The following is a 19,775-nucleotide window of genomic DNA, read 5'->3' as shown; positions in this document are numbered from 1 at the left end:
AACTGGAGCCCCAGGCCAAAAGGGACCCTCTTCCTTTAAGTGAGTTTTATTGGAGTACTTTGTCACAGCAAAACAAAACAAAACTAAGACACATGGTGTGGTAGGTGAGTAATTAAGACATGCTGAAAAAGATTATTTTCAAGAGTCCAAATTCTACTCATATCTTCTGGGCCCGGCTCTCAGTGGTACCTATCTTCAAACTTGGCCTTGAAAAATTCTCTGAGGAGTCTGTGTACCACAGTTTCCAGCTGTTCCGCCAAAGTGACATGGAATGGAGAGCAGAGAACAGGATCCCCCTCTATCCAAGAGCAGTAAGCGAGGACAGAATTCTGGCTTCTCTGACATGGGAGTGGGGAATGACTGCTCAGGCAAGAACCAGGCTTAGCCCTCCACAACTCCCAGGAATTGTTGTCCCTTTCCCTGGCTTGCCACCAGGATACATTCATGTGCTGCTGTTTTCTGCGTATCATCTTTTCCTCCCAATATTCAGCTCATGCATCCTGTATCAGAAAGGATGTCAGTGCCTGGGCTGTTTGAATTTCTGCTAGAGGAGGAGGAGGGGCGTGGGCAATGCTCAGGGGAAGAACCAGGGCTGGGACAAATGTCTGCTTGAACTTGAGAAAAGGAACAGAGAAAGGGCATTCTTCTATCATAGCAACACACCAGCATCCCTGTCTGGATAAAACTCAATCTACCCCCTCAATGAGAAAGTGGACAATTCAAGAATGTGCCTCTTATTTCTTTCTATCCACAAGTCCTGAATGGGTAGAAAACCCATAGGGAGGGAATCTCTGAAAGTATAGATCCTGAAGTAGGTCTGTCAGACTCACCGAAGAAACGACAAGATATATAGGTAAGCTTGCATCTCAGATAGACAATGAATAATTCTTTTCTGCATAAACATACCCCACAAAACATTCTAACAAGAACAACAACAACAACAACAAAACCCAACATATATTTATCTGAAATTCAAAGGTGTCTTGAATTTCTGTGTAGCAAATTGGTTTTCTTGTAAACTACATTTAAATCCCAGGTCTTCAGAGTTAAAAAATAAATAAAAAATAAGAAGGAGTGGGGGGATCTGCCTCTGCAAGTTGAGCAGTGAACACTGAGCTAATCTCATAGGGCAGGTGTGAGGACACAAAGGGGACAAGAATGGGACACTGAGTGACAGGGTGGTACACATGCTCCCAAGCTCACAGTCTGTCACTCAGACTTGTGGCTAGTAGAACGTGGTACACACAGTAGTTGCAAGTGTGATCTGAGAACAACCCTGGATATCTGAAACCATGAGTAACACCAAGCCCTGGAAAGGCGACCTGTGGCTTTCATCTGTAACTGAGGCAGCACTAAAAGACAAGTAGGTAGTGGATGCTCTGTGAATATGCTGGGCAGAGCGATGACTGGGATCCTGAGATTTTAAGAGATTTTATCACATTCAGAACATCATACAATTTAGAACATGAAATTATTGACTTCTGGAATTTTCCACCGAATGTTTTTGGACCATGGTTGACTGTAGGTGACTAGAACCACAGAAATCAATACCTCTGGTGAGGTACAACTGTTGTCTTCCAGTTTAGATTCTTAGTGTTACCCTAGCTACTGAGCCCTCTCTGCTGAAAGGAAGGTTGGCTGAAGTCAAAGTGGCTAGGCATGGAGAGGTGGAACAAATCCAGACCTGATTCTCCTTGCTTGGGAGCTGGAGTGGGCTACTCTCAGGCCTGGACTCTGAAAAACTCAAGTTTTCCACAGAACATTAAATCTGGGTGCTGTTCTAGCTGTGCGTTGGCAAATACTTGTGCTTAGAGTGTCTGGTCATCCTGAGCAGGACGGTGTTAGACAGACATCCTGGTCTGATGGACATACATGCTCCCTGCAGGTGGTCCTGTCTATGCATGTATCCGGAATCCAGTGCTATCTGACTCAGGTTTCCCGGGATCCTTCCCCACCTGGTGGCAGGGGATTTTTAAGAACTTCAGTTTGGGATCCAGTCAAGGAAAACATGGCCAGCTCAGCACATGTTGAGCCTCAGTCCTCACTATAAACCTTCAAGAGACCTCTAGATGTCTGTCACAGAAATGACTTATGTCCCCATATATGTTTCTATGACTTACTGGTGGTCACATGCACTTGCGACATTTTCCCTGGATGATTCTTCCATGTCGGTCCAAGCTTCTTGTCTTGGAAGCCAGGAGAGCTTATACTGAAAATGTGGTCTTAGTGAAAGCCCAATGTGATAGACCCAGAACCAGGATGCCAAAGTCCTACAGAAATAGACTTGTTAAATGTCTTCTGAAATACTTTCTCTGGGCCAAGTGCTTATACTTGATAAGCCACCCAGCCCCACCACCGATGGAGTGCATACAAATGGTTCCAGGGACGGCAACAAGGCTCTGGGTATTTGGCGACTTCAGCTCCACTACCATACAAGTAGGTCATTTAAACAAGGTGTCAGAGCTGTGTGAGCAGAGACAGTGTGTGTGTGTGTGGGGGGGGGGCAGCATAAGCTTCTGTCTGTTGACAGAGCCCCACTAGACTTGCATGGAGGAGGGACCAGGAACACTGATGTGGGTGGGAGAACCAAAGACGCCCAAGGATCTTACATGTACTCACCCTCTTCTTCTTTTTTTTTTTTTTTGGATATTTTCTTCATTTACATTTCAAATGCTATCCCAAAAGTCCCCTATACCCCACCCCCGCCCTGCTCCCCTACCCACTCACTCCCACTTCTTGGCCCTGACTTTCCCCTGTACTGGGGCATATAAAGTTTGCTAAACCAAGGGTCCTCTCTACCCAATGATGGCCAACTAGGCCATCTTCTGCTACATATGCAGCTAGAGACACGAGCTCTTGCAGTACTGATTAGTTCATATTGTTGTTCCACCTATAGGGTTGCAGACCCCTTCAGCTCCTTGGGTACTTTCTTTAGCTCCTCCATTGGGGGTGTTCCATCCAATAGATGACTGTGAGCATCCACTTCTGTATGTGCCAGGCACTGGCAAAGCCTCACAGAAGACAGCTATATCAGGGTCCTTTCAGCAAAATCTTGCTGGCATATGCAATAGTGTCTGCGTTTGGTGGCTGATTATGGGATGGACCCCCAGGACTCACCCTCTTCTTAGGATCTGCACACTCCTTGGTCATCTCTTTCCTGCCTAGCCGGGTATAAGTGAGAACGATGAGGACTTCCTTTTCAATTTTACGTTTCACCACTTTGAAGCCAAATAGTTCACTTTAAATGGAGAGCCTGGCTAAGACAGTGTGCAATATAAGACTTCTGGACGTTTTATATTATTTTCAAGATTTGCTGTCCCCAGCCACCTAGATTATTTTATCATATGTTAGCATAAATGGACTCGCTTTGTAAAACTAAAATCATTTATAAAAATAGGACCAATCTTGATATTTGAACTGTTGTATTTTTTATATTACTTTAACAATGCATAAATCTACATCTAAAACCAGTGCTTCCTGGGCTCATTTTTATTATGGAATATTTGTACCACCAAATTATGGAAATAGCCTAGATGCCACCAATGGATGAATGGGTAATCTGGTTTATATGGATAACAGAGTTATACTCAGCCATAAAGACAGGTAAAACCATGTCATTGGCAAGGGAACATATGCTCAATCTCATAAAAAACGAGCATTGCCTGTTTTCGCTCATATGCGGAATATGGGGAAAAGCAGAAAAGGAAGCTACGACATTACCGAGCATGTGGAAGGAGGAAGTGAGAAAAATGGGGGATAAAACTAATAGGAAGGTGAATATCATCAAGGCGCATTACATGCACACATGCAAGTGTCTATCCTCAAGGCGCATTACATGCATGCATGCAAATATCATGATGCAACTGCTTGCTGTGCACTATTGCTGTCGTTTTTTAAAAGACCATAATCATATTGTTTTCAGAAAGAGACAACAGAAGTTATCTTAGCAGTTACACTGCAGATGAAGACTTTGCCCTGAGAAGCCAACCTGGGAAGGCTAGCCAGTGAACTTTGCAGGGAGCTGCCCTGGTCAAGCAAAGAGGTAAGGGGCATGTGCTTGCACCAGGGACCCAGAGGCTGGCCATGCAGACATGCCTGTTTTGTAACTCTAAAGTCAGCCTCCAGGCTCCCATGTTGATTTCTGGATAGTCTACACCACAAGCCAAGGAGCAGTGGCCAAGGGATAGTGACCAATGGGCAGCAGCCTCCCCCCTCACCCCCCCCCCCCGTTGTTCCCATGCTGTGTGAAGGAGAGCTGCAGACTTGACAGAGACATGAGCTGCTTGTGTGCCTTCCCTGAAACAAGGCTTCCCACAGAGGAACTGGGTGAAACTGAGCAGGGATTGTTGCATAAACAAAGGTAGCCCCAAGCTTGGGAGATACTTCTTTGGTTGTGCATAGAGAAAATTCAAAAGGCTTATGACCAACCCCCACGACCCCACCCCACCCCGCATCTCTTTCTTTGTGGAGTTATCTAAAGTGGACATGGTTTTAAATAAAAATCATTCACCAACTGTAAAATTGTAGAGCTTTCTTTTTTTTTTAATCTAAAATCCAGGTCCTTGACCACCCTCTTTGAATCCTAAGCGCTTACTGCTGTGGCTCCACTCACTGGCGTTTTACGTGACTTATGTCTGGCTGGCTTTTGTGTTACTCAGCCCTCCTTCTTTCCCTACCCCAGGATTTTTTCTCTTTTAAGTATTTTGAACTGTTAGTGCATGCCTAGCTCATCGTAGGAGGACCTACTGAACGTATTTTAATGAATGCTTGTTGGAGGGTAGGGACAGATGTGGCCCACATCAGCTTCGGTTCTGGAGCCTAAGTCTGCCAGAGTCTTTGTTGGCCTCTGCTTTGCTCTTAGCCTGAATAGGACACCCCTCCCCCCACCCTCATTCCTTGGCTGTGAGTGGGTCCCTCTCTCCTGATTTCATAGCAAGAGATCTAGACACCTACCTACCTGCTTTGGACAGACTTACAGGAGAGGTTTGCCTTGCCTCAGAGATGTACTGAATAGGAGCATCAGACAAGTTTTTGTGCTCCGAGCTTTTGCCTAAGAGCATCTGGTCTTTTTTTTTTTTTTTTTTTTTTAAACTGTTTTACTGGCATCAGGTATCCCAAACTCCTGATCTCGGATTACGGGAGCATGGGAATTAAGACCACCAGAGGGCGCCGGAGCCTAGCTTCTGCCGATCCTGCAGTATAACAGGGCCAGCAAGTTCAGAGTTTAGCATCCTGAACGCTCAGGATAGTGCAAAAGCCGATAGAAATGGATGGCTGCCTTCTCTGTAATGCTACTTTTTAAACACAGGGACCAGGTCGGCGCGGTTCCAGATTTGAAGTTGAGTCCCTAAAGTGTGCCTGACAAATGAATGGATGCAAAGTGCTTGGCGGAATTGTTTAAGACACTCTCATGGCTGGAACATTTTCCTCTTGACCTTCTCCACCTTTCTTTAGTCCCTAGGTGGAGCCCCAGGCCCAAAGGTCCTGGCCACTGCTTCACAAATATGATTCCCAGATTGCCCTGAGACCGAGGCAAGTCTCTGTTGTGCACTCCCTTGGGTGGACGTGATAACAGAATCCAAATCGCTAATTGGCTATGTGGGAAAAGTGGTCGAAGAATGGCCAACACTGCCTGTGGCGCGGAAGGTCCAAAGGACGCTGCCCCCAGCCTCTAGCCCTCCAAGATTCAGTCTGCCCCCTCCCCCGTGTCTCCCCACACCCGGGTTGGGGTTGTTTTGGTTGACCAGAGTGGAACACAACGATCTATCGGCAGGGCTAAACACCAATGGGTCTATTTGTAAAGCGCCAATGACCAGTTTCCGAAGTAGGGTTTAGGGAGCGGGGCTTTAGGGAACTCTTTCGTCCTTTTTAGAACACTGGACTTTCTTCGGGAAAGGCAGGAAACACTGAAGTTTAAGAAGTTGTTTCCAGCTTCCATTAACTGAACACCCATTAAAACCAAGCACAGAGAATCAGGACGTTTCGCGGGAGTGAGACCCAGTCATTTCTCCTCCGTTTCCATTCTGCAGGGTGAGAGTTGTAATCACCCACCCACCCCCAGCCGACAGAATAGGGGTACAGAGGGGAAATGGCAAAGAAAATTCACGGTACTGAGTATCTCTGGGAGACCCGTTTAGTCTCTTTGCTCGGTAGCACAGCCCTACGTTAGAATGCATCTTCCCGGGAATGACTGTAGTGAGACTTTGGCTGGGAGTCTAAGTTATTCTAACTGTAGATTGGTCCACGTTGCCCTAAGCCTAGCAGTCCACTGCGGCACAGACACCCTGGACATGAGGTGGGTCAGCTTAAGTTCCTGGCACGAAAGAAAGGGTACTCTGGCAAAACTTTTGGATGCGGTGAAACAGACTCGTCTCCTAGGTTCTCATTTCACGGCTTTTGCCTTTGACAGCCCCTTAGTTTCTCTATCTGCAGGATGGGAGCATTACGCTCTACGGCCCAGACTCTTTACAATTCAGGTCTAAAGAGCCCGCCTAAGTTGGGGACTGGGAAGATCAAAGGTCTCAGCACCCAGCGGAGCCGCGGACACTGAGGGCGCCAAGAAGGGGGTGGGTAGGTAGGGGACTGGAAGGGCGGCTGCTCCGCAGGGGATGCGCGTCAGAGACCCCAGCCACACTCCAGGCCCGCCCCTTGAGGAGCCCCGCCCCGCCCCGCCTGGTTTTCGCCTCTAAAGCGCCCAGCGCTCGCCTCCCGCTGCCGCACTTTCACTCTCGGTCCACCTCGGTGTCCTCTTGCTGTCCGGCTCTGCAGCCTCCGGCGCGCCCTCCCGCCCACGCCATGGACGCCAAGGTCGTCGCCGTGCTGGCCCTGGTGCTGGCCGCGCTCTGCATCAGTGACGGTGAGTGCAATCCGCGGCCGGGCCCGGGAAAGGCTCTCAGCTCTGCGCCGGAGCTCCTTCGGGTCCGCGGTTCCTCTGCCCGCGCCGAAGTCGCGGAGAAAGAACTCGGTGGGCGCCGTTCACTACAAGCGAACTTGGGGCAGTTCACTTTGCAGGGCGCACTCCCACCGGGTGCCCTTTCCCGTGTCCCACGGGTCGCACCGAGGTTTTGTGCTCTGCGAAGTGCGGCCACGGGACCTAGAGAGGGCTGCAGGGGAGGACCTGCAGGATTGTTGGGCAAGAGTGGGTTCGGCGCGGAATGGAAGCGTGGGCGATGGTGTCCCGGGCTTGGGCCCCAGAGCGCGCCAGCTGCACTCAGCTAGTGTCCACCGGCGCCCAGATGTTTCCAGAGGCGAAGGGCAGCGCGGTCCCGGAGTTGACCGTGCAAGAGATTCATTCGGGTGGTGCGTGTGTCAGCAAACTCTCAAAGACCGGCCAAGCAGCTCGAAGTGCTTGGCTTGGCTGTAGGTTCAGTGGTGAGGCTGAGTTTCGTCCCCTGCGGGTGTAGCGGGTTCTCTTACAGCACCCTCGAGGGGCTCAGGGCCACCAGCAGCGCAGCGCAGCTCTTGAACTCGCGCTGCCAGCCAGGGCCGCGCTTCTGCACAGTTCGTTGGTCCGTAGCGACGCGGACCTGAGCACGCGTCTCTTCGCTGCCCCTTTTTCTTCTTACCCGGGTCACTAGACAAAGGCGCAGCAGTTACCCAAGCTATATGCACACCTCTCCCCAACCCCCAAACACACCTGCAAACGGGAGCTTTTGTAGCCAGCCCCGGAGTCCTCAGCTCTGGAATGAGAGCTGCAGCGGAGTTCAGTCTCCCAGACCCAGGGTGGTGTCTTCTTTCACTGGGAAAGGGCTTTCATTTTGTTTTCTTTTTTTGACACTGAAGAGAAAACTCTCAGCGCTGTTACAAGACACCATTGCTGCAAAACAAAACAAACCGTTGCCTCTGAACACAAAACAAAACCCTACCAGTCGATCCCCTGCCTTCCTCCGCTGTGGTGTTTCCTGGAGAGAACTGAGGGACAGTCGGGGCTCTTGGTGAGACTGAGATCTAAATGCTGCCCAAGTGCACCAACTCTGTTGGTTTGGGTTCTTTCCCTGTGAACAACGGGGTACGGGAATGGTTGGAGTTGCCTAGTCCGAGGGAAATGTTCTGTAAAAGAATAGTCAGTTGCTGATCGGATTAGTAAAAAAAGAAATGAAAGGCAATTTAGATTATTTTTTTCTGTTACTGAGAACACCCGGGAGGCTGAGACTTCCCACTGGCCCCCCAGTGCCCCGTCATGAAGCACATTGATTTGGGCATTAATAATTGAATGAGCTGGTTGCAAGGGTCACAGCCTCTGGCAAACAGTACTGCTTTCTGGGAAGTTAGGTATGGGGCAGAAATGTAGGACTCAGGTCCTCAAGGTTGGAGTGCAATTGTCCAGAGTAAAGGGGGTGTCTCACCCTCAGCATATTCTGACCCTAGGAAGAGTTGGATTGTTGACAGTGTCTGGATCAGACCTGTTCTCTAGGCAGGACCCCACTGCGTTGCCTGAATGTTGCCCGAATGAACTTTTTTACCTCCTAGTGCCTGTGTGCCCTCTGATCTTACACAGCCCTCAAGTTGCAGCACGGCTAACCTTGCTGTGGTTCCTGTCTTTTCCCATCAGCTACTCCAACTCAGAAGCTAGATATTAGACACTCAAGGCTTCTTTGGTTAAACCCAGGGCAGCAGGCTTCCCAGGCCTGTTAGATTGAATGGACCCCTGGTTCCCTAAGCCAAGCTCTCTAGATTCCCAAGTTCAGGGTGGCAGCAGAGCTGGATTAGACTTTGGTCTGTACCTGAAGTCTGTTTTTCCTATGCTTTAGAGTCTAAAGACACTACCCTTCCTGGGGCGTGCATCCCTTAGCTAAATGATGCCTGCAGAAGAAGATAGTCCCATCATATATTTAATTTGGTCTACTTCTCCAGCTGCTTCCCAAAGGCAGTGAACTTCAGAATACCCAGACGTCTCCTGGAACTCTAAATAAGCAAACTGAAAATCCTGGGGCTGACTATTCTCAGTCATACGTTTAAACTTTGGTGAAAAGACCCGTAAATTTAAACATTTGGGGATGCTCAGTAGAGCTAGGATAAAATCCTGCTGTTGGGGGAGCAGCTACAAATCCAGCAGTCCTCAGGGTTTGCAATTCTAGACTTAAAGCGCAGTTCTTAAGAGGGGTTCTAAAGGAGTCCCTTGCTAATTTACACTAATGAGTGTCAATTATAGCATTTTGCAAATTGGTGAATTGGCAAACAAAGCTGGTAATCGGATCCAGGAGGCCTAGGCATCCAGGTAGTGACCGTAAAAGCCACAGTTGACCCCAGCTTTTGGGAAAAGCTGGATAGAAGGTAAATCCGGGGCCTCCCCTCTGGATTCTTTTGTGATTTCCAGGGCTTAGGATAGGGTGAGTGGGAGGAGGGAAAACTGCAGGTGGTAGAAGGGAAGCCCCCCCCCACCTCCAGGCCTGCACCAGAGGGACACAAGGGAGCCCAGAACTCTGCCACCCCATTTCTCCTGGGTCCTTTTTCCTTTAGAGGCTGAGCCTAGTCAGATCTCACTGTGATCCCTGGCCGAGGGGATGGTCTTTGCAAGAAACTTTCTGTAACCATTCCTGCTCTTGTTCCTGAGTCTTTCCCACAAGCGCCACCAAACCCCCAGCACCAGGCAGATAATGACTGGCCCCACTTTTCTCTCTACACCTCCTCTAGGTAAACCAGTCAGCCTGAGCTACCGATGCCCCTGCCGGTTCTTCGAGAGCCACATCGCCAGAGCCAACGTCAAGCATCTGAAAATCCTCAACACTCCAAACTGTGCCCTTCAGATTGTGTAAGTCCTAGCCGCCATCCCCCAAAGAGGAGCACGGTATAGAAGGCCTCAGACTTGGCATAACTAGGGGCAGCTGTTACCACCACCACGGGAACACTGATATGCCATCAGACATGGGTTTCAAAGGATACTTTTGTTCCCCAGAGCCCTGATGTCCTCAGTGTTTCTCACTCTTGCTTTCCACGCTGTTTCTTGCAGCACAGTGGGCCGTCTCTCTACAGAAAAAGCCATGGACTTGATGGAGGTCAGCCCTCAGCTGACAGTTGTGTCTGTCTGGTCAGTTTCAAGGTTCTGGTGTCCAAAGTTAATCCTTTCTCATATAGAAAAAAAAAATTACAAGGCCAGGATGGCACAGGGGTCAGTTTTACTCACTTGCACTCACTTGCTCAGAGGTCAGCATTCAAAGGTCATTTTGTTTTAGAGTTTTTGAGTTTGCTGGAGTGTGATGGTAGCTGCCAGTATTTGATTTAAATTTACCTGGGAAATAAGAAAAGCCCCCAAAAAATGTATAAATGATGTGAATATCTCATTCAGAGTCTGGTAGACTTGGCAGAGATGTCCTGTGCTAGTCTGTCCTGCTCACAGCCCCCCAGCAGGGGTTCCCATCCTCAGAGGACTCAACACTAACAACAGTATAAGGGATGCAGCAGCTGGAACAATGCTAGCCTGACGGCTTTGTCACCCAACGGTGACTGCTTCAGACTTTGTGTGCTCATCAGCCTTCCTTTCCAGCCTCGGCTGCTGTGTTATGTACAGTAGGCTTTAGAGACCTGGGTGATGAACATTATTTTTGTTGTTTTGATTAAAATACAATACTCTCCTGAGAAAGGGATTTTAAAGATGATGAGTTTACTTTTGAATAGGCTGTGCTGGTGCACTGCCCTGGGAACGGCCCTTGAACTTAGAGGGCCAAATATAACTATTGATTCTGGGTGATCACTAAGTTAATAAATGGCAGGATCCAGACTGACACCCCTGATCCCTGTTGAAGTTACATCCCTCTGAACGACTGGTCAACTACAGGGCAGCCTGCTTGAAGAGGTTTGCCTGTCCCTAGGACACTGAATAGGCATTTGTTTTTCCTAGAAGACAGTTCACTAGCTGGAGAGGAGTCTTCTCCCGTAATTTCTGTTTGGTTGCTTTTTGTTTGTTTGTTTGGTTTTGGTTTTGGTTTTTTAATTATCTGGCATCCAGGACTTGATGGAAAATAACCAGAGATAAGCTCACCAGTTCATCTGCCCATTAGGAAGTTCTAGGGATGGGAGAAAGAACACCGCGTCAATTAACAAATCCACAAAGCTAAGACCTTGAAGCATTCTGTGAACTTGTAAACACGCTCGGGCAACCATTGGACAATTTGTCTAGACTGCTCCTTGCCCACCTGAACAATCTCACCTCACCTGCCCTTTTCCTCCCCTTCTGGACTCCTGCCGTCTTCCTCCAGAGCTACCTTTAAGGTTGTCCCATGTACTATCAGGGTGATCTGTCAAAAGTTCTTAGGCTGCTTCTGGCACTCTCCAGAATTTTCCAAGACCTCCCCCTGACCATGATATCAGTCATCCGCGCCTTCTGGGTGGTTCATCCTCCACACCCTTTGGGTGCTTTGACTCCTGTGGGATATTCGTCCTTCCTTTTCCTTTAGCTTTCCTCACTTGCCAAGCTCCGACTCGGCCAGAAGCTCAAATCCCTCCACTGTGGTCTCTTCTCTGTGTCCCCTGGGAAACATCCTTAGCACGTCCCTAACTCTGCGGTGGTGGTCCCAACACGCTTCAAGTGCTATGTCTTCCAAAACTGATGCTTCCAGGAGCAGCAGCTGGGCCCTGCAGTGAGGACCTTTAGCTGGGTGTGTCGGGTGAGCCCACAGGATAGCTTTCTCCCACTCGGCTGTACAGCGTCTCTCCCCTTGTGTTTTGGCAGTGCAAGGCTGAAGAACAACAACAGACAAGTGTGCATTGACCCGAAATTAAAGTGGATCCAAGAGTACCTGGAGAAAGCTTTAAACAAGTAAGCACAACAGCCCAAAGGACTTTCCAGTAGACCCCCGAGGAAGGCTGACATCCGTGGGAGATGCAAGGGCAGTGGTGGGGAGGAGGGCCTGAACCCTGGCCAGGATGGCCGGCGGGACAGCACTGACCGGGGTCATGCTAAGGTTTGCCAGCATAAAGACACTCCGCCATAGCATATGGTACGATATTGCAGCTTATATTCATCCGTGCCCTCGCCCGTGCACAATGGAGCTTTTATAACTGGGGTTTTTCTAAGGAATTGTATTACTCTAACCAGTTAGCTTCATCCCCATTCTCCTCATCCTCATCTTCATTTTTAAAAGCAGTGATTACTTCAAGGTCCTTTTTCAGTTTGCTTTGGAGCTTCTCTTTGTCCTGGGGCCTCTGGGCACAGTTATAGGCGGTGGCTTTGCAGGGAGCCCTAGAGAGTAACCTTCCGCCAGAGCAGAGTCCGAGGAACGCTGCAGGGCTTGTCCTGCAGGGGGCGCTCCTCGACAGATGCCTTGCCCTGAGTCACTCAACACAAGATCCGTCAGAGAGAGGCTCCTTTATCCAGTTCAGTCCCTGGGGTCGGAAAGCTTCCTTTAGAAGTGATCCCTGAAGCTGTGCTCAGAGACCCTTTCCTAGCCGTTCCTGCTCTCTGCTTGCCTCCAAACGCATGCTTCATCTGACTTCCGCTTCTCACCTCTGTAGCCTGACGGACCAATGCTGCAATGGAAGGGAGGAGAGTGATGTGGGGTGCCCCCTCCCTCTCTTCCCTTTGCTTTCCTCTCACTTGGGCCCTTTGTGAGATTTTTCTTTGGCCTCCTGTAGAATGGAGCCAGACCATCCTGGATAATGTGAGAACATGCCTAGATTTACCCACAAAACACAAGTCTGAGAATTATCATAAACGGAAGTTTAAATTTGAAAACGTTGAGGACTTGGATTTTGGTAATTGTCCCTGAGTCCTATATATTTCAACAGTGGCTCTATGGGCTCTGATCGAATATCAGTGATGAAAATAATAATAATAATAATGAATAAGCCAGAATCTTGCCATGAAGCCACAGTGGGGATTCTGGGTTCCAATAAGAAATGGAGACAAGAGAAAACTTGCATACATTCTTATGATCACAGACGGCCCTGGTGGTTTTTGGTAACTATTTACAAGGCATTTTTTTACATATATTTTTGTGCACTTTTTATGTTTCTTTGGAAGACAAATGTATTTCAGAATATATTTGTAGTCAATTCATATATTTGAAGTGGAGCCATACCAATGCCAGTAGATATCTCTATGATCTTGCTCTACTGGCAACTTGTAAAGAAATATATATGACATATAAATGTATTGTAGCTTTCCGGTGTCAGCCACGGTGTATTTTTCCACTTGGAATGAAATTGTATCAACTGTGACATTATATGCACTAGCAATAAAATGCTAATTGTTTCATGCTGTAAACCTCCTACCGTATGTGGGAATTTATTTACCTGAAATAAAATCTACTAGTTGTTAGATGGAGTGCACATACATTTCTGAAGATGGAGAAAAACAGGTGTACCTGCTGATCAGGTGCTGTGGGCTGCCCTGCAGTCCTGGTGAGCGACAGACACTGCGGCAGGCTTGTCTCATGAACAGGCTGCGTCTGCAGTGAAAGTTTTTGTGTTTTTTTTTTAACCCAAGCTAGTTTTCTAATGAATAATACTTGACTCACTAATTTCCCCTCCTCCTCCTTCTCCTCAGTTCTCCTAACATCCTCATGTGATCCCCAGACTCAACTCCAGTAATATCAAGCTTTCCTATTTTCCCATGTAAAAAAATCCCATGACTCTGGGCCATGTTAATATCAGGCTTTTTGTGGGAACAGGTGGCCTCACCCCATAAATCATTAAATACCATTCAGCTTGAATCATTTTAATGTGACAGTCACAAACCAGTCGCTCTAATAAAAACTCCGCTAACCATCCTTCTCCTTAGCTCTCTAGAACAATCTCAGTAATCCCTAGGGATGCTCCCCAGCATCCAGAAAAGAGAAGTGGGATCAATCATCCTGCCTCTCTTGGAGGGCTGCCTGAGTTGGGGGGCCTCCACCTCCTCTGCTTTGTATAATTTGAAATGCAGATTTGTAGTGAAGGCAGAGTTCACCTCTGCATTGAAAGGGAAGGCAGGCCCAGAGCTTCCTTCCCTGCCCTCTGAGATGTGTATTTATGTCTCAGGATGAGCTTTGGTAGGAATGCTCAAAACCAGGACCAACCAGACAAACTGGCAGTCCCTGTAAGCGGTTCCCGGGTCATAGGGTTAGGGCACCCCTGTTTAACTTTGGGGTGGGGAAAGTATCTGGTTTACTTTGATAAATTGCTTGTGAACCACATTTGCCAAGTGGCCTCCAGGTCTCAAACTCAAGACCGAGCTAAATGGACTCAGAACGCAATGCTAAATATTGTGCTAACTGAGATAGATACACTCCTCTATGTTGCAATGTGATTAATGGTTCTACTAATTTTATCTAAGGGGGCGCAGAGAAGAAAAAGTGGGGAAAAAAGAAAAGATAGGAAAAAAGAAGCGACAGAAGAAGAGAAAGGCTGCCCAGAAAAGGAAAAACTAGTTCCCCGCTTCCTCTGCCTCTGCCGATGGACCGCAGTGCACTCTGCTCCGGCGCTTTGTAACTCGCTCCTCCCTCTTCGGGGGCAGACCCCACACTCCGGGCAGGTGCTCAAACCTGATGGTAAACTCTTCCCTCTTCTGGGGGCAGACCCCATACCCCAGGGCGGGTGCTTAGGCTTTCCTGCCCTGGTGGCCACACCAGCTGCTGTATTTATGTGCTTCTTAGGCCCTGCTCTGTCTGCTAAAGCTATGAAGAAAGATGTGCAGAGACTGGGGTGGAGACTAAGCCAAAGAGGAGCTGCCTAGCCTGGCAGCATTGCCCCGAGCTGAGCCCCCTTGGCCAGGACTTCACAAGGTTCACACCTTCAATCCCATGAAGGCCAGGGTGGTCTGCTTAGCCAGGAAAGGGCAAGTGCCTTCCCCTCAGCCACACTGCCCCTTGTGGCCTTCTCAGGACATGTGGTAACTGACTTGCTCTCAGGCCCACCTGCAGCTTTTCCAAATACCTACAGCCTTCAGCCCTGCTGCCCCGCCTGTGGGAGCAGCTTTGACTCCAGTCCAGAAGGGTTTCTGCAGACTGTGTTGGGTGAGAAGCAGAAAGGATGAAATCTCAGAGAACACATGTCGGCTGCTTCTCAGGAAATCTTTTCACTTTAGAGTGAAATTCACTTTAGAGTCTTTAAACGGGTCTCTCGTGGAGAGGATAGATGTGCTCTGGAACTTTGTGAAGGACCAGCAGCTTCAGGGACTCTTAGTCTGTCCTTCCCCACTTTTGGTCCCAACATCCCTGGGATGGTGTGCTGTCTGGGCACCACAGTCTCCATCCTCACTCCTGAGAGATGTCTGCCTTCTGTGAGTTGGGTTAAAGCTCTGGAATTATCTACTATCCCAACCCACCACACTCACCTGGCAATTTTTGTCTGGTTTTGTTTGTTTGTTTTTGTCTTTTGCTGGTTTCAATTAGAAGGCAAGGCTCTGATTTTAGTAGTGTTTTGGAAAGGGACTTTTTTCTTCACCTTCCTCTTTGCCTCATGTACACACACACACACACACACACACACACACACACCTTGTACCCCAGACCTCTGGGTATAATTTTCATAATTGGTGCAGAAAGAAGAAATGATCTGAAGATGTGTTAAATGGATTGCAGGGGAAGGAAGGCCCAGGGCCCTGTGTGTGTTGCCCTCTTGGATTCCTAAGTTCTATGTTCCTTAGAGGTTCTTGCATTAAACAGGTAAAGTCCTTCACGGTCCTGGCTGGGGGAAAGTCTTGCTAGGGGGATTCAGGGAAGACCCGTGTTACCAGCTCTTACCCTTTATCTGGACAGTTCTCCTATCCTGTATCCTCTCCTCAGATCTGAGGATAGCAGGCTGGACTATTGGTGGGCACCTTTCAAGCCCAGGGCTACTGTTTGTCCTGTGGCAGCTGGCTACAATCTAGTCTGAGTGGCCTCATCTGGACCCTTCCTGTTATTAATAAAACACTTCTGGAGGCCAGATCTGTGCTCAAGCCATAGTTCTGCTTAGAAAGGGATGCCCCACCCTTACCGGACACTGGGAAGAACTGTTGGCCCCTAGAAACCAAAGGCCAAACTGAGGCTGCCCTGAGTTGGAAGACCACTTTCTGAAATGCCCATGGACTCCGCCTCCCACCATTCGTCTCTCACTCCTAGCAGAGCTGTCTGTGGAAACTGTTTCTTAGGAGGCACAGCAAGCTCCCGGGAACCCACTGTGCTTATGAAGCCCGTCTGGTGGGCAACCCCGGCCCACTGGACAGAGTCCTCATGGAAATGCCTGGGAAGCTGATTTCATCTAAGGATGGGTTGAAGTAGGATGTGCTCCTGCGACTTCTCAGGCAGGTGAGAGGGGTAGTCCTTACACTGTCTAGCATAAATGCCGTCCGGACGGACCCACAGCTCCAGAGACCACCTCCTGAGCACTAAGACCTCTTCTGGTGGTGTGGAACCAGCCAAGAGATTTCAAGGAAGAGTGATTATTTGATGAAAGCTATGGGAATGGCCTCTTCTCTTGGAGTTCTGAGGCCTGGGGATGCCCAGGAACACTGGGTACCTGCTGCTGCTAGGGTCAATGCGTAGTCTCAGCACCGGTGTCCTAAGGTTAAGGCGGTGTGCCTTGTCATGTGCTCCTTGTACCATGCCATCTGTGCCAGTGTGTGTCTGCCTCACCCTGTGCTTGACCTGTTCACCCATCTTCTCTGCTTCCCGCCACCATCCAGATCCTCAGCGGCAGCCCCGGCTGTGCCCTTCCCTGCTCTCCCACTCTCTCAGGCCTCGGAAGGAAGATCGGTGGCTGTGAGCTGCACTAAGGAGTAGGGCCTGTGGCTCGGCACTAGGCCACGCACGCAGCATCCCAGGCACGTGGTGAGAAACTGCCTTAATGTGTCTCCTCTGTTCTTGTCAACAGGAGGCTCAAGATGTGAGAGGTGTGAGTCAGACGCCTGAGGAACTTACAGGAGGAGCCTAGGTCTGAAGTCAGTGTTAGGGAAGGGCCCAGAGCCACTTCCTCTGCTCCTGAGCAGGGCTGAAGCCGTTTGCAAGGGACTTGCTTTGCACAGTTTTGCTGTACTTTCACATTTTATTATGTAGCAAGATACATGGTGATTTTTTTTTTCATTTAGTCTGATTTTCCAACGTCATTGGTGACAGGCCAAGGCCACTATGTTACCTCCTTTGTTCTAGTATCCTTCCCTTGGAGGACCTTCTCTTAGTAGTGGCTCTCCAGGTTTGTCTCTTTGAGCTGAGGCAGGAGGCACCCTTTCTTCTGAATAGGAACTGGGTGTCCCCACCCTCCAAGGACTGCAGGGCTTTCCCAAGCTGAGGCAGGAACATGAGGCCAGGGAAGAGTGAGCTCCACCCTCATCCCACGCTGTCCTCCTCAACCCACCATGCTCATCACTTTGTCTCATCCATCCATCCATCCATCCATCCATCCATCCATCCATTCATCGCCATGTGTCCGCAAGACTGTCTCCATGACCCTGAAAAAGGACTCTCGAGATGAAATCCTTTATTCAAATGGGACAGCAAGAAGGAAAAGCCAATGTCTGGTGTCTCTCCCCCTGCCCCTACCCTGCGCGCATCTATGTCTTGTTTGGAATATTGTCTCTTCAACCCCCTGCTCATGTCCTTCTCAATCATGATCGATGTCTTGTCCGTGCACTGTCTCTAACCCAAATGCAAAGGCTGAGTGTGAGGTGATGGCCCCGAGGTCCAGGTTGTAGTCATGGAAACAGCCCTGCTGTCTCCCTTCTCATGGGGCCCATTTTAGACACACATAGCCCAAAGAAAGGTGGTTTGCAACAGTGCTTAGCTGGACCCTCCATATTTCCATAACTGTTAGCTTAAAACTGTGGGGTTTTACTACCTTCCTGGAACCAAATGCATTCTTCTGTTGAGGAGTAACAGGTCTCAATTCTTTTCAATTAGTTTTAAAAGTCAATGACTAAGAGCATCGGCTTTGGGCCCTGATGGGCAGGCATTTCCCTGGGAAGGGGGTAAACTACCTACCTCTCCTCAGGACAGCCGAAGGGTGGGATTGGTGCCGCTCTGGGAAGCGTGGCCCTGGGAGTTTTGTCCTCTGCAGTTTTTAATGCAAGTTCACTGCCACTTTGACAAAAGCCCAGTTAGAAGCCAGTCTCTAGTTCCTCAAACAATACAGACAGAGTAAGGAAAGGAAGGAGGGTGGCAGCCAGCTGGCTGGACACTCGAGAAAGACTCGGAAGTAAGCTACCGAAAGATAGTCTTCAAAAACAGGTGTTTGAGAGTGAATAATCTGTAGAATTGTTAGTGGGGTGTGTGTGGTGGGGGGATTTCTACAAATAGTCCTTTAAGTTGAGTTTACAGCAGATGAAAAAATCCAACAAGATTTTAATCAAATTTGAACAAAAAACTAAAAATGTTGAGTAGGGTGGAAGGAGGGGCACAGGGCTAGCTGTAAGAGCTGGATCCTCAGGAGGACACCAAATTATTTTCAGCCCTGGAATAGAAACCACACACTGGCTTGCTATGCACTAGCCACTTTGCATCTAATCCAAGCTTTGAAGGGTGTTGCTTGGGAGGAAACAAATACAGCCTTCCATCTTCACTCCAGTTAGGGATCCTTTCAAAGTCTCCTTCACAGGGAGGAAAAAGAAAGGTAGAAACTTTAGGGAGCCGGATTTGTGTATCAATTCCTCTGCTGACATTCAGTTTCTAGATGGAGACAGCCTGCCTAAAGCAAATTCGCATTTAAATAGGACATTTACATCGGAAAAGTCCCTCCCCACCTTAATCCCCCATTCTCTTGCTTTCAAAACACAAGCACAGCAGTCCTTGAATGGCTGTTGACCCAGGGCACCTAGCTGTCCCTGCTGGTCCTGGGGCTGCCAGAATTCCCTTGGGCGCCAAGTAACCTGCCAGGTAGCCAGTCCCTCTGTTACCAGCCTTTGCATCTGGATAGGGAAAGAGGGGTGGAAACATACGGTCTGCGGTCTGCTTTGTGTTCAAACCCAGGTTTGTACCCTGTGTTTATACACTGCTGCTGGCTCTTGAGGACAGTGGGACATTAGCAAGGAACATTGGCTGATCAAGGCTTTGAGAGAGGGTTTGGAGGGCAAGGGGCTGCATTCCTCTGAGGGACTTGGCCTGAGGCCTTAAGGCCTCCCCAGTGGGTTCTGTTCATCTTCTCATGGGTGATTATCTCAGTGGTGTCACCAGGGGCTTCCTCCCAGAAGTCAGTCATCCCCAGGCCATGCGCCCTTTTCAGCTGGATGAGAGCCAGGGATGCATTCTCCCCAAACAGCTTCCCTGGCCCATTTTAAGGTAATCTCATTCTTCAAAATGTTCCATAGAATCCTCCAAATTCCCCCAGCAGACTTCTGCCCTCGCCAAGTTCCCAAAACCCACTCAGCAAAGTTGCCAACCTCGACAGCCTAGCAGTGTCTAAGCAGCGATGGGTTCAGTGTTGTGTGTGGTGAATACTGTATTTTGTTTCAGTTCTGTCTCCCAGATAATGTGAAAACGGTCCAGGAGAAGGCAGCTTCCTATATGCAGCGTGTGCTTTCTTATTCTCATTTTTAATATATGACAGTTATTTGAGAAGCCATTTCTACTTTGAAGTCATTATCGGTGAAAGTGATGTATCTTCACCCACCATCTTCCTAATAAAGTTCTGTATTCAAATATAGCTGCCAAGCATCCTCAGTGAACGTCACCATGTGGAATTTTCCACACTTGGTTTTACCCCCTCAAACCTGACTCTAAGACCGTGCAGTCTTAGCAGAAGAGCTTAACAGGTCCTAGGGTTCACTCTTGGTCTAACTGCTGGTGTCAGAAGATCTCTACAGAGGGAGGTGTTCCATTTTCTCCACATGACCTGGATTGCTCCTTAGAGGCCAGAAAGCCTTGTACTGTACAAGGCAATGGCTTAGT

The 19,775-nt window shown here is 48.8% G+C and overlaps 1 protein-coding gene across 2 annotated transcripts; it reads left to right on the top strand.

Annotated features, from left to right (window-relative positions):
• The first annotated feature begins 6,681 nt into the window (after positions 1-6,681).
• On the top strand, positions 6,682-19,530 carry Cxcl12 (C-X-C motif chemokine ligand 12). 2 transcript variants are annotated; one of them, XM_029478510.2, is made up of 4 exons: positions 6,682-6,856; positions 9,634-9,751; positions 11,669-11,755; positions 14,252-16,764. In XM_029478510.2, exons 1-4 carry the CDS (start codon positions 6,796-6,798, stop codon positions 14,343-14,345), a joined length of 360 nt encoding a protein of 119 aa, XP_029334370.1. In that variant the 5' UTR covers positions 6,682-6,795; the 3' UTR covers positions 14,346-16,764. The 2 variants fall into 2 exon arrangements, with proteins under 2 accessions (XP_029334370.1, XP_021020183.1); XM_021164524.3 differs by lacking the exon at positions 14,252-16,764 and adding an exon at positions 16,771-19,530 and having other exon boundaries at positions 6,684-6,856.
• Positions 19,531-19,775: the final 245 nt, after the last annotated feature.

This window comes from Mus caroli, unplaced genomic scaffold, assembly GCF_978045245.1.
Source record: "Mus caroli unplaced genomic scaffold, Mus_caroli_1 scaffold_7, whole genome shotgun sequence".
Taxonomy (NCBI): domain Eukaryota; kingdom Metazoa; phylum Chordata; class Mammalia; order Rodentia; family Muridae; genus Mus; species Mus caroli.
Note: the sequence above shows the minus strand (reverse complement) of the source record. Positions and strands in the feature narration are given on the sequence as shown.